Here is a 14289-nt window from a genome sequence, read left to right as displayed (position 1 = left end):
CATTACTACAGTCTAATTACCTGTGTGAAGAGTTTGGGAGTGAAACGCCACCTGGTGGCTGGTGCCACAATGACAGAGACACACTAGTAATAAAGTGCAGAAAAAGATGACGACAGTACATATAAACTTAAAAAGTGCTGTGAAGACTCACGTAAGGAATATATAAACAATTACAAAATAAATATGAAATAAATGATTTCAATTGTATTAAATAATAACATGACCAGCATAGGCAGAATATTAATATGACTGGTTATCAGGTGTTACTGTCGCTGCTGTCCTGCTCGTGTTTGCTCTCTGGATGGAGCTGGAGAGGGGTGTGATCACGATGCACCCCTCTCACAGCTAAGTACCCTCTTCTTCCTCTTTTAACTGGATTTGGGTTCATCGGGATTTTAGATCTGCAGATTTATTTCTTATCAGTTTGAACAATTTAGCAGCTTTGTGTTAACATGTTGATTTCCCACAGCAATGCTCTTTATGGCACAAGGTGCCTGAAAGTGTGTATGGGTTAGCGCATGCAGAGTGGGCGTATTGGTACATTGGAGTGTTAATGTTGGCAGACAAGTGAGTTCTGGATGTACGCTGACTAAACGTTTCTGAGGAATAAACGTCGTGTTTATTACGAGTAACACTTTGAATCAAATCTTCCTCTATTTAAAGGAACTCTTAAGGGTTAAAATTTGACAGCAGCATTGTGGAACATTGTGGGATGTATACCTGAGTATAATATAATATAATACATGGTTCCATCAATAAGTGAGTATTGCTTTGTTTTGGCTCTGGTTGTGTGTTTTCTACTTTCATTGGCCACAGGACATGTGTACTTGACATATAAGTTAGTGGTGGCAGTGACACGTGATGTGGACTTCTGCAGCTTAAATGTGTTGTGCCTTCAGATGGTGTTTCAGCACACTTTGGTTGTAGTGATTTGAGTTATCTTTGCTTTCTTATCGTGGCCTTTCTTCTGATCTCTGATATCAACATGGCATCACTGGATGTTTTCTGTTTTTCAGACTGTGGTTGTGCGAGCAGTTTGTGAAATACTGCCAGTAACCATGCCACTTGAATCACCTTTCCTCCTCATCAGTCAATCAGTGTGTTCATAAACAGAACATGTGTACCTAATAAACTGGCAGATTTGTGTTTAAATCTAACCAGGAAGGGAAATAGAAAGCAGTTTATAGCAGACATGTAGTTTTTACTCTGCAGGTATAGGTGGGCGGAGTTTGCAGCGCAGCTCCTGTTGCGTTTGTTTTGTTCACCATTGTTGTCGCTCTCCCACAATGTGTAAGAGTGTGTCAAATGTTGTTGTTCATGTTGCAGCTGTGGGACATGATCCCCATAGTTCATTTATAGTAATGTCCATACAGAGGTATAATTTTCAGCAGCATCCATCTTAGTGACAGACAACAGTGATTTATGCTTTCATTCAAAATGAGCCAGACTGGTGAAATCTGAAGTGACTCTAACGCTGCAATAAACATCAATCTATTTGTAATTGTGCCTCACACACATGCAGCGGAGCACCAGACGACGTCACACCCTCAAAATGTCCGTCTGGACTTTTCTTTGCTTCATTTCACCATAAAAGGACCAGAGAATGTCCTTTAACTAAATGCTTTTGTCCATTTGTCCAGAACATCTTCCAATATCTGACAGTTATTTACAATTTACTGCTTGTTAAAATACTGTTTTAACAATTTCATATAAAGAAAAACAAAAACACTGCAGTGCAAAGTTAGATTTGAAATTGGAACAGTATTAAACATATTGAAACTGGCATTTTCTGAGTGTTTGTCTCTTAATGTGCAAAAACTATGTCCAGGTGTTCTTCCCACTCTCTCGTCTCTGCTGACAAACACATGACATTGTCATGCTCTGTTGTTGATGTCATTTTATTGTGATAGTGCCACTCTTATTTTGAAGTTTTCATGTCTGTGTGTGCTTTATTTCCATCCTTGATTATCCCCACCTGTGTTCCAGTCCATGTCCACGTCAATCCAGCTCCTGTGTTTCACACGTTCCTTATCTGCCTGTCCAAGTGCTACATGTGTTCAAATAAAGACTTTTACTTACCACCATTCAGTTCTGTTCTGTAATAACCACATGTTGACTTTGACGTGCCACTTCTCAGCTGTCACAAACTGTGGCGTAACTATGGTAACGCAACGTGTGCTTGTGCCAGCGTGTAGTCAGCGATACGCTCAGTGTTTAAGGGTTAAAAGATGTGATTGATTCTGCTATGTGTACTTTTGTAATATCAATATCAGACCCAAAAAAGAGAAAATGAAACACTGATGAAATCACCGTTACAGTCATTTGACTTTGTCTTCATCTGGTGGACAAAATTAATATTGTAGCACTGGAGAGAAATAAGAGTATATAAACAGCAAATATCTAACTATATATGTTTTTTGTCAAGTGCTCAATAAATATATCAACATTAAATCTTCTGTCTGTTTGTAAAATGCTACTCTGTCCTTGTCAGCCTGTACACAAAAATGAACAGCTCACATTTGCTATTACACGTCCATGCAACACCATCACAGGTAAACACTGCCACCTACTGGCCTGTAGTTTTGTCTGAAAAATGAAACTGTTGATGGTTTGTTTCCTAATTACAATTTATCACTTCAGCACATGTATTGTTTTTGGTGGCTCTGTGGGTCTGTGTGCATTTTTAATGAGTTTGTAACAGCTGTGAACTTTATAAACCTTCACAATGAGTGAGAGGACATTTTGTCAACAGGGTAAATGATAGAAATAATAGGTTCAGTTTCTATGGTAACCGTTAACAACCACATGAAGAGAGAGAGGCGATCTGAGCTTACAACGGCTTCATCACTCTACATTTATTGTATAATGTAGTGGGATGTGTGTGTGTCTGTTAGTGTGTGTGAGTGCGCATGGGTTGTTATTTGACTGAGTCCCCCCAAGGACAGGAGACGTACAAGTGTGATATGTATTTAACTGAACCCTGTGTGTCACTAAAGAGAACAGTTAGTATAAAGAATAATATCAAACTTTTAAAGACTCATTTATACTCACAGATTACGTATGTATGTAAGTGTGACGTTGATGTAAAATGTTCTTTTCTGTCAACTGCATCCACAAACTGCCTCTAATTATTATTATCAACTTGTTTATATACAACATATCTTTTTCCTCTTTTTGAAGGGGATGTTGTTTCTTTGTCAATGTAATATTTTAAATAAAGTTATGGTTAAAAAAAAAACAGTCACAGTGCACCTGTTTTCAATAATAAACCACGCCCCAAACAATTCTTTTACACCTGATTGGCTGACCATTCGTGCCAATATTCAAAATCCTTACAAAAGCCGGAAGTGTTGACTGCACCAGAGGGATAGGAGATGCTGATAGATCACAGATGTGTGATGTTACTTTGTTTCCTTGTTTCCTCACTGACACCAGTCTTCTTTGTGTTTGTTTCTCAGTGTTTGCAGCAACACCTGGTACAGGACTGGATTTCATGGACGGATTCGGGTTGCTGGCGTGAGTACAACAGAAACTTACCCTAACCCTAACCCCTTTTTTATACATTTGTAAACCCTCTTACCCATCGAAGTTATATTTTATATCCTTTTAAACCTTTAACATGCAAAAAATTCACTTTTTATTTTCCCCACCCCAATCTTTTATGATCTATTAAAAATTCTTAATCATTTTACCCAATTCAGTTTTATTGTTATTATTTATTTTACTTTACTCACTTCTTTTATTTTTTTAACATTAAAAATTGTTAATCATTTTACCCAATTAAGTTTGATTATTATTTTATTTTTCTCATTTCTTTTATTTTTTAACATTTACTCACCCATGTTCTTAGGATGCCGTCCTCCCCGGGGTCCCATGCGGCCTGAGACTGGAGTTGAACCTAACCCTGGGTCAAAAAAAAAAAGATATCCGCTTCACGCAACATTGCCGGGATTTCTCGACACACACTCCGAAGCATCGGCGCACTAGGACAGGCCCAGGTAACACTCTCTGCAACTGGCCGAGAGGCGGAGCTGATCACCTCCGACAACGTACCGCGCTGAAATCAGTTTCAGGTTGGATATTCAACAGACATTCACTCCAGATCCAACAGCACCCTCCTCCTTCTCCACCACGAGATAGGTGCACGATCATGGCTTGTTCAAAGTCCGACCCATCGCTCTTACCTACCATGTTCTCATTTAGGGACCATCAACGAATTACCGTTTAAATGCCAATGTCAGTCAGTCAGTCATCATCTAACCGCTTTATCCTCCACCAGAGGGTCGCGGGGGGTGCTGTGCCAATCTCAGCTACATCGGGCGATAGGCGGGGTACACCCTGGACAGTTCGCCAGTCCATCGCAGGGCCACACACAACTAGAGACAAACAACCATTCACTCTCACACTCACTCCTATGGTCAATTTAGAGTGTCCAATTTACCTAATCCCCACATTGCATGTTTTTGTACTGTGGGAGGAAGCCGGAGAACCCGGAGAGAACCCACGCACACACGGGGAGAACATGCAAACTCCATGCAGAAAGGCCCTTGTTCCAACCGGGGCTCGAACCCGGGTCTTCTCGCTGCAAGGCGAGAGTGCTATCTACTACTCCACCGCGTGGCCCTAAATGCCAATGTTTACATTGAAAATTAAAATAAATAAATATATATATATATGTACTAAAATGGAATAAAAAAGAGGTGTGTCCTGACTAGGCAGTCTAGTACTATGTTTCTGCACTGACTTCGAGTCTTTGGGTCACATGAACTAGAAGCTATTGAGCTAAAATGCTAATATTTAGATTAAAAAAAATTATAAAAAATAATTCAAAAATTTAAATGCAATAAAAACAGGTGTGTTCTCACTAGGTAGTCTAGTACAATGTTTGTACACTCATCTGAGTCTTTGGGTCACATGGCCTGGAAGCTATTGAACGAAAATGTTAATATTTACATTAAAAGGAGGAGGGCAAACAAAACAAACAGTACAAACTAAACAAGCAACTGTCCATAATCACAACTCATTGAAATGTGCAATAACCCTAACAATAACAACATAATAACATGTGCAATAAAACCATAAAGACATGTGCAATACGGGGTAACTGTAGGTGTGTGTGTACCTTTGTGTGTAGGGTTAGGTTTAAGCAAAGTTGAATCTTGCCGTCGAAGACGGGTAAGGGTCAGGGTAAGGTGAAGAAAACAGAGTGCCCCACCGCCCACGGGGGGGCGGTGGAGCAAAGGCACGATCCATGGAAAACCCGCCCTGTGTGGAAAGGCCGGGCCCCCCCACACACACCAACAAGTCTTGCGGTTCTGCTATGACCAGGAATGTATTTTTTTATTTAAATTAAACAGAAATGTGTTTTTTATTTGACCTCATTATAAACTAGGCTTAGGCATTAATCTAGTAGTCAGGGGCAATTGTTATTTTAAATTAATATTTAGAAATTAAGCCAGCCAAGTATAAACCTATATTTAGGGTTAGGCATTAATAATAATTGTTATGATTTAGGGGAAGGAGAAGAGAATTTTCCCTAACCCAAATTCGTGCACACTCCATCCAGTCCTATGTAGCATCACAACCAAACGTCATTAAGACCATGTGGAACCAAAGTGCCTAATTTATATATCCAGACCCTCTCAGCTCTCCGTCTCTGGGTCGTGTTCCAATTTGGGTTAGATTCAAGGACGGAGGCCTGAACTGCATCCCAGCCATGCTGCAGCAAGTGTTTGACCAGGTGAGTATGGATGTCTTTCTTTCTCAAGACATTATGTCTATGTCGTGAGAATCTGGTACGAATTGTGTTACCAGTCTCACCGACATATTTAAGGCCACATTGTTTGCAAATTATAATATACACACAGTTTCTGGAATTAATATTTCCCCTATTATCAATTTGGTATATTAATTTGGTTCTATTATTAGACACCCACACTTGCTGTTTAAAGAATTTATCCAGTGGCTTTGGTTTGGGATCAGTTAATCAGGAATTTTGGCTTTTACCAGGTAATCCTTCAGATTTTTGTTTTTTCTGAATGCAGCAATGATCCTGTGATTATATAAAATTCCCCTTTCTTTAAAGGAATTTTCAAAGTTTTTCTTAATTTCTCTGACCAGCTTCACCATGGAGTCCGAATAAGTGGTTATGAAAGGCACCACAGAGGACACAATTTGGGGTTTAATTTGGAGGAACCTCTTGTAACAATTTCTAAGAAAGGACCTAGAGTACCCCCTGCTGGCCAAAGCAGTGAAGAGCACTTTAGTCGCTTTCTGAAAATCTTCTTTTTGTGTGCAGATCCTATGGAAACGTAATAATTGCGATTTAATTAGACCTGCAAAAGTGTGTTTCGGGTGAAAGCTGGTCTTATGCAATAGTGCATGTGTATCCGTCTCTTTAAAGAAAACTTTAACGTCCAATCGATTAGTTTGATTAAAAGTGGGCCCCTTAAATGTGGTTGTGTTCAAAAAATCTACAGAATTTCGATCCATGGTGGATTTAACCTTAATAGACGGATTGTAATTATTAAGAGTGTTTAAGAAAATCTTAAAGTCATCCTCTGAATATGTCCATACGCCCCAAATATCGTCTAAATAGCGATAATAATAGATGGGTCTCTTTTCACACTGTCGGAGGGCTCCTGCCTCCCAATCTGCCATAAAAATATTGGCATAAGTGGGCGCAAATTTCTTGCCCATTGCCGTGCCCTTAATTTGTAAAAAATATTCATTGTTAAATTCAAAATCATTTCTCATTAAATTAATCTCTAATAACTGTAATAATTCTTTCTCCGGTCTTTTTTTTATCATAATTTTTGGAAAAAATGTTCTTCACTGATTGAATTCCCTCCTTTATGTCTATATTGGTGTAGAGACTATCAATATCGATAGTAAAGAGGAACGAATCTGCCGGAATATCTACATTTTTAATTTTGTCTATAAAATCATATGTGTCTTTAATGTAACTAGGGTGCGTAGTGGACAGTGGATTCAGGAAAAAGTCCAGGTACTCTGCAATTCTGTAGGTCTCACTGCTGCAGTCAGAAACGATGGGGCGACCTGGAGGCATAATGTGCGGCTTGCTCCACTTGACAGGGTCCTTGTGTATCTTTGGCAACATGTAAAAACGTCTAGGTCTGGGTTCTGGATCACCAAGTAAATATTGTTTTTGTTTCGAATTAATAAACTTCTTCTCATGAAGTTTATTGATGATTTTAGTCACTAATGGGATGGTGTCCAGATATATTGGTTTTTGTAATTTAACGTAATAGTTTTTATCATTTAGTTGTCTATATCCCTCCCACAAATATTGCACTCGGTCCATAACTACCACTACACTGCCTTTATCTGCAGGTTTAATAATTATATTTTTATTATCCATTAACTCTTTTAGTGCTAATTGTTCTTCCCCTGTCAAATTTGGAGTCACATGCTGGATCCTGAAATGACGGTCCAGATATTTTGAGTCCTTTTTAATTAGCTTAACAACCTGGGGGGGTAGTTGTGCATCGGGAGGGGCCCAATCAGATGTGGGAGTGAAAGGGGGGGGGGCCTGGAATCACCCTCATCACCATAGAAAGCTGCCAACTTTAATCTTCTATGGTATTTTTGTAGGTCGAATCTAGACTGTTGCCTGATATTACTGTTAATATTAATAGTGGGGATGAAAGTAAGGCCTCTGTTAAGAAGAGCAAGCTGTGGGGTGGACAAGTGAACAGAATCACACAACAACAATACATTCTTATACCACACCTGAGAGGAGAGGCTTGTGGGGGTTCTTAGTTTAAATGACCACACCAGTGGTCAAACATGGCAGCCGCCGTCTCCCTGGACCAGTGGATCTGGTCAGACTCAGTGCTAAACTTCTCCCTCGGCAGAGGCGGAATAGAGTCACAGTGCTCCTGGATGTGGCGATTGAGAGCCAGGAGACTGAACTTCTCGTGCTGTGGCAAAGCAGGGGAGAAGTTGATGGCTGGGACCAGAACTCTGGCGAGGGGAAAGCGCAGCTTCGTGGCCCTTAAAGCTGCCTGCAGCTGCTTCACAGAGGTCGAGTGTGCTCTCTGTGACCTGTGATTTACGCCAAAAGCCAGGACAATTAGCTCCGGTGGTGTGATGGTGATGGCCTTAGACATCAGAGCTGCAGCGTGGCGGAAATTCGCCCCCGGGTAGCTGTCCACCTGCAGTCGCTGATCCAGGAAAGGCGGGAACCTGCAAACATTAGAGTCTCCCACAATTAGGACCTTCTTCCTCACCGTGATGTGCCAGTCCTTCATCTTCCTCAGAGTGCTAATATGGCGAGTAGCTTTACGTCTGCCCAAGGAAGGGGGCTCCATGAGCCCGGCCAGGGTCCTCTGCCTGGTGGTCGGCGTCAGCTGTGGGAAGCTGGTCGGAAGACTGGATGGGCGTGGGAGAGGAGGAGAGGCCCGGACGGGCTGCAGCAGTGTGGTTGTGGGACTGTTGGCGTCTTCTCCATCAGTGCCAAGGGAAAAAAGGCTGGCCACTTCATACGAAACACAGCTGTTGCTAGGATGAGCAGCAGGTGGGCGGGGCCGTTGTTCGGGCTCAGGCGTGAAGGTGGCTGCATGTGTGACAACCACTGATGTCTGGCTGGTGACCTCCCTCCTGAGCCTCTGGGTCCTCGGTGCTGGTGTTGGGAGTGCAGGTGTAGCAGGAGGAGTGGACGATGATGTCGTCACTGTGGGAAGAGGAGGAGGCCTTGCAGCAGGTGGAAGGGGCATGGAGCGGTGGTGGGGGCGTTGATCTCCCTTTCCGCCTGCTGTGGGCTCCACTCGTGACTGGGATCAGTCATAGTGGCTGTGGACACCCTGGTGGTCACGTGGGGAATAATAGTAGCAGGTAAGGTGGATGGTGGTGGCAGGGAGAAGGTAACTGGCGCCTGGTGAACTTGTACCATGGTGGCTGGGGCTGGTGGTCCTGTAACTGCAGGGGCTGAGTCTGCAGTTACAGGAATTAATGGAGCTGCAGAAGTCGCTATAGCTGCAGGGCTGTGTGCTGAGACTGGAGCTGCAGTTGTGGGGGCTGAACTCACAGTTGCAGGAGCTGTAGGCAGTTCACTCAGTCGTGCCAGGATTTCTGCCTCCGTCTGTTGCAGGGTCTCAGGAAGGAGTCTCCTTCCCAGATTCCTCTGTGCCCAGGACCATGCTATTTTGAGGATCCACGCCAGTCACGGTCAGGAAAAGCTGTCAAGCTCTTTATGTCAGCCTCCATCAGTTTTGCATAGTGGCCCTTTAAAATGCCAATCGATGTGGCCTCCCAAAGTTGGGCATTGCCCTCAATTTGCCCCATGGTACCCTCATTTGGAAAGGCAGGCTTAATAAACCAGAGTAAATAATATAGAATAAATAGCCAGAGTCATTGTCATGTTACTGATGGTAGGATGAGGGTCCGCCCCTGAAACATTTTTTAGGTGGTGCGCAGCTTTAATTATGCGGTGGAGAACACGCACTTTATTAACAAAGTCAGGGTCCTGACTGGTTACCTGGTGGGGCTGTGTTCGCTGGGGGCGCTGTTGAGTGGATTGCTGCCACCTTTGTTGTGGGCGTTGCCAGGCTCGTTGAGGTTCCGGACGTTGCCATGGACGTTGTTGTTGTTGGGGGCTTTGCCATGGAAACCCTCGCTGCTGTTGCTGACGCTGCTGCCACTGCTGTTGAGGACGTTGTGGCTGCTGTTGCTGCTGTCGCTGTGGCTGCTGTCACTGTGGCTGCTGTCGCTGCAGTTGTTGTCGCTGCGGCTGAGGACGCTGTGGCTGCTGCTGCTGATAGTAGCGCTGTTGTGGAGGACGATCACCACCGCGCTGCTGTGAAGGAAGCAGAGCCTGTCTCCCACCTGAGCGGGAGACAGGAAAAGCACGGTCCTTCCCCCGAACAGCGCCTCGCCCCCTCTCCCAAGACCGAGGACCAGCAACATCAAAGTACCTCACACTTTTTGTGTGGGTAGCAGTGCGAGCGTATGGGCTCCTTTTTCTTCTCCCATATCGCACCTCCGTCCATAACTCTTCTTGCGGACGGACTATCCTGAGTCCCAATCCAATGGGTATTTATTTATTTATTAGAGCGATATGAATTATTTATTTATTTATTTATTTATTTATTTATTATGTCCAAATGTTTTTAAAGGCAGCTTTGTATCATATGTAATAATTATTTATTAATTTATTTATTTAATAGGAAGCTATGAATTATTTATTATGTAGATATCTATAGTTAGGTATAATAATAAGGAAAAGGAGTGGAAAGAAAGGAAAAAAGGAAAACAAATTAGGTGAAGAAGTATGTGTGTGTGTGAATGTATGTGTACGTGTGCCGTAAACCCGCAACGTTTCGACCGTAAAAAAGGTCTTCTTCAGGCGGTTTTTTCGGCACAAAATGAACGTGGACTGATAGTTGAACTCACTGCTAACGAAGGACAATCTTCCCCTTTTGGAGAGCTGTGAAAGGAGTGAGTTCCAAAAAGCAAATTCCTCTCTCTTATACTCCAGGAGTCGGAGACACACCCCCGAGTGAAATTGCTCCAGACATACCGGAGCTGCAGGCCAGCTGTCCTCTCAACCAGCAACCTAACAGGCAGATTTTTTCTGGCTCCTTCATCAATTTTTTCGAAGTAACTCAATTGGACGCACCGAAATCAAGTTCTTCAGGGCCTCACAACCCTCTACATCACACAATTGTTTTTTTCATTTTATTTATTTTGAGGTAGGGACAGACATAAAACAAATAGGGTAAGTTTAGGGATTAAAGACAGGGTAAGGGTAAGGGTTAGGGTAAGGGTAAGGGTTGGGGTAAGGGAGGACATCCTCCCGGAGGGAGGATGTCAGTGCACTCTCATCGCCACCGTCCCTTCCCGGAGTCCGCCACGTCTGGGCGCGCCCCTTGGCACTGCCCAGCACCCCAAAGCAATGGTCATTACCCAATGAGAGAGTTAAGTAGCCCAGAATTGGCCTTGTACGTAATCATGATTAATTTCTCTTTCAGGTTCCGAATCGTCCCAGGTTGGTCTTTCCAGGAGTTCCCAGGTAAGTAGGGTAGGTATACGGGTAAGTACTACGTGTTTTTTTGTATGTATAACAATAACACTGTATTGTGTTTATTGTGTATTTTTGTTTATTCCCCCCAAAAATAACAAACTAAAAAAACAAACGAGCTCATATGGTGGGCCTCTGTCGCGACGTTTCGGGCTAAATTGCCCTTCCTCAGGCGAGGACCCACAAGCTGGAGGCTGAGATGCAGCTCTCCTTAAGTAGACTCCCCTCTCCTTTTAGACACGCCCCTCTGGATGCAGGGCGGGCACAACAGCTTATGAGGCCAATTAAGGCTTTCTCCTCCTCTCTTTCTCCCTTTCTGCCTTCCCCTGGCATAATTGCCCTCTGACCTTTGACCTCTGCTTTCGTCCTTTCCAATATTGCCTTCATTAGTCCTTCTTTTTGCCTTCACCTATTACTTTCCCCTAAATTTGGCCTCTCTCTCCTCTTTGGGGGGGGGCAATGGGGTTCAGGTGTGGCTGAAGGAGGCTTCATGGGGCTCAGGACGGTTTTCAGGCAGGATCTGGGATATTAGGTATCTTAATTAAGGGGAATTGCAATTTAGGATAGATTAGGGTCAAATTTAGTTTAGAAAGGGGCCAAATTAGTCCAAAATTGGGTTTTAGGGTTAGGCGGGACATCAAATTGGCTAGGGTTAGGGTTAGGTATAGGGATGAAAACCACCATTTTGCGGTCATTCCGCGAATAACTTTTGAACGAAGGGTGGGATCGACTCCAAACCAACGTCCGCCCCCCCATTTAGGCACCCTCCGGAGCCCCTGGTGAAACCCCCGTGATTGTGGGACAAAAGGAAGCCGAGATATGGAAAAATGACCGAAAATTCTTCGGTCATTTTGGACTTATCTCGAGTTAGGAAGGTGCTAGAAAGCCGAGGTAGGTGTCCAAGGATGCGTCTTGAGGAGCCGCACTTAGCCAGCCTAAAACACCCCATGACCAAACGTGTAGTTTTTGAGTTATTTCCCAAAAACCGTCAAAATCTGACTTTTTCGGATTGACTTGAATTTTTGCCGTACCCCCTAATGTGGCCACGGGCTTTCCAATGCACTAGGAGTGGAGTCTCCCAAAGGGTTAGGGTAAGGGGTAGGGGTAGGGTTAGGGTTAGGGTAAGGGTTAGGGTTAGGGTTAGGGTTAGGGTTAGGGTAAGGTATAGGGATGAAAACCACCATTTTGCGGTCATTCCGTGAATAACTTTTGAACGAAGTGTCGGATCGACTCCAAACCAACATCCGCCCCCCCATTTAGGCACCCTCCGGAGCCCCTGGTGAAACCCCCGTGATTGTAGGACAAAAGGAAGCCGAGATATGGAAAAATGACCGAAAATTCTTCGGTCATTTTGGACTTATCTCGAGTTAGGAAGGTGCTAGAAAGCCGAGGTAGGTGTCCAAGGATGCGTCTTGAGGAGCCGCACTTAGCCAGCCTAAAATACCCCACGACCAAACGTGTAGTTTTTGAGTTATTTCCCAAAAACCGTCAAAATCTGACTTTTTCGGATTGACTTGAATTTTTGCCGTACCCCCTAATGTGGCCACGGGCTTTCCAATGCACTAGGAGTGGAGTCTCCCAAACGTTGGCGGGCGGAGTTATGGCCGATTGAAAATCGCCATTCAATGCGAAAATTTCACCAAGTGCCATGTCCAACATGTACCTGACAAAAACCACTCAGGAGCATGTTTCAGGCCATTTGGAGCCTATCTGAAGCCAAACCGACATTGCTAGATTTAGTGACCCAGGAATGTGCTAGAGAGGTGAGTAACGTCGGGTTAGGGTTAGGGTAAGGGTAAGGGTCTTTCCATAGATGCCAGAACCATCCCTGTGTGACAAGTGGTTCAGGAGATATGAACTTGAGAAGGTACTGTTTTCGCCATGGACGGTCCAGCAAGCAGGTGGTGATCCAGCACAAAGCAGGGAGTGGTTAGGGTTAGTAAAATGGCCATGGTAAGGGTTAGAATAAGAACATAGGGTAGGGTTAGGGTAAGGGTAAGGGTAAGGGTTAGGGTAAGGGTTAGGGTTAGGGTTAGGGTAGGGTTAGGGTAAGGGTTAGGGTTAGGTATAGGGATGAAAACCACCATTTTGCGGTCATTCCGCGAATAACTTTTGAACGAAGTGTCGGATCGACTCCAAACCAACGTCCGCCCCCCCATTTAGGCACCCTCCGGAGCCCCTGGTGAAACCCCCGTGATTGTAGGACAAAAGGAAGCCGAGATATGGAAAAATGACCGAAAATTCTTCGGTCATTTTGGACTTATCTCGAGTTAGGAAGGTGCTAGAAAGCCGAGGTAGGTGTCCAAGGATGCGTCTTGAGGAGCCGCACTTAGCCAGCCTAAAACCCCCCATGACCAAACGTGTAGTTTTTGAGTTATTTCCCAAAAACCGTCAAAATCTGACTTTTTCGGATTGACTTGAATTTTTGCCGTACCCCTAATGTGGCCACGGGCTTTCCAATGCACTAGGAGTGGAGTCTCCCGTATGGTTAGGTGGTAAGGGTAGGGGTAGGTTAGGTTAGGTAAGGGTAGGGGTTAGGTTAGGTAAGGGTTAGGTAAGCAAGTTAGGCAAGTAAAGTTGAAGTTAGGTTAGGTATAGGGATGAAAACCACCATTTTGCGGTCATTCCGTGAATAACTTTTGAACGAAGTGTCGGATCGACTCCAAACCAACATCCGCCCCCCCATTTAGGCACCCTCCGGAGCCCCTGGTGAAACCCCCGTGATTGTGGGACAAAAGGAAGCCGAGATATGGAAAAATGACCGAAAATTCTTCGGTCATTCTGGACTTATCTCGAGTTAGGAAGGTGCTAGAAAGCCGAGCTAGGTGTCCAAGGATGCGTCTCGAGGAGCCGCACTTAGCCAGCCTAAAACACCCCATGACCAAACGTGTAGTTTTTGAGTTATTTCCCAAAAACCGTCAAAATCTGACTTTTTCGGTTTGACTTGAATTTTTGTCGTACCCCCTAATGTGGCCACGGGCTTTCCAATGCACTAGGAGTGGAGTCTCCCAAACGTTCGCGGGCGGAGTTATGGCCGATTGAAAATCGCCATTCAATGCGAAAATTTCACCAAGTGCCAGGTCCAACATGTACCTGACAAAAACCACTTAGGAGCATGTTTCAGGCCATTTGGAGCCTATCTGAAGCCAAACCGACATTGCTAGATTTAGTGACCCAGGAATGTGCTAGACAGGGTTAGGGTTAGGGTAAGGGTTAGGGGTAAGGGTTAGGGTTAGGGTAAGGGTTAG

The 14289-nt window shown here is 44.1% G+C and overlaps 1 protein-coding gene across 1 annotated transcript in view; it reads left to right on the top strand.

Annotated features, from left to right (window-relative positions):
- The first annotated feature begins 12854 nt into the window (after positions 1 to 12854).
- The window catches only part of LOC122776792 (small nuclear ribonucleoprotein G-like), a 2329-nt gene continuing 894 nt past the window's right edge, over positions 12855 to 14289 (top strand). Inside the window, exon 1 of the mRNA XM_044037514.1 lies at positions 12855 to 12908. Coding sequence (XP_043893449.1) covers positions 12855 to 12908 — 54 coding nt within the window. The remainder of the gene's footprint in view (positions 12909 to 14289) is intronic.

This window comes from Solea senegalensis, linkage group LG11 (genome assembly GCF_019176455.1).
Source record: "Solea senegalensis isolate Sse05_10M linkage group LG11, IFAPA_SoseM_1, whole genome shotgun sequence".
Taxonomy (NCBI): domain Eukaryota; kingdom Metazoa; phylum Chordata; class Actinopteri; order Pleuronectiformes; family Soleidae; genus Solea; species Solea senegalensis.
This window is presented reverse-complemented; position numbering and strand designations above follow the sequence as displayed.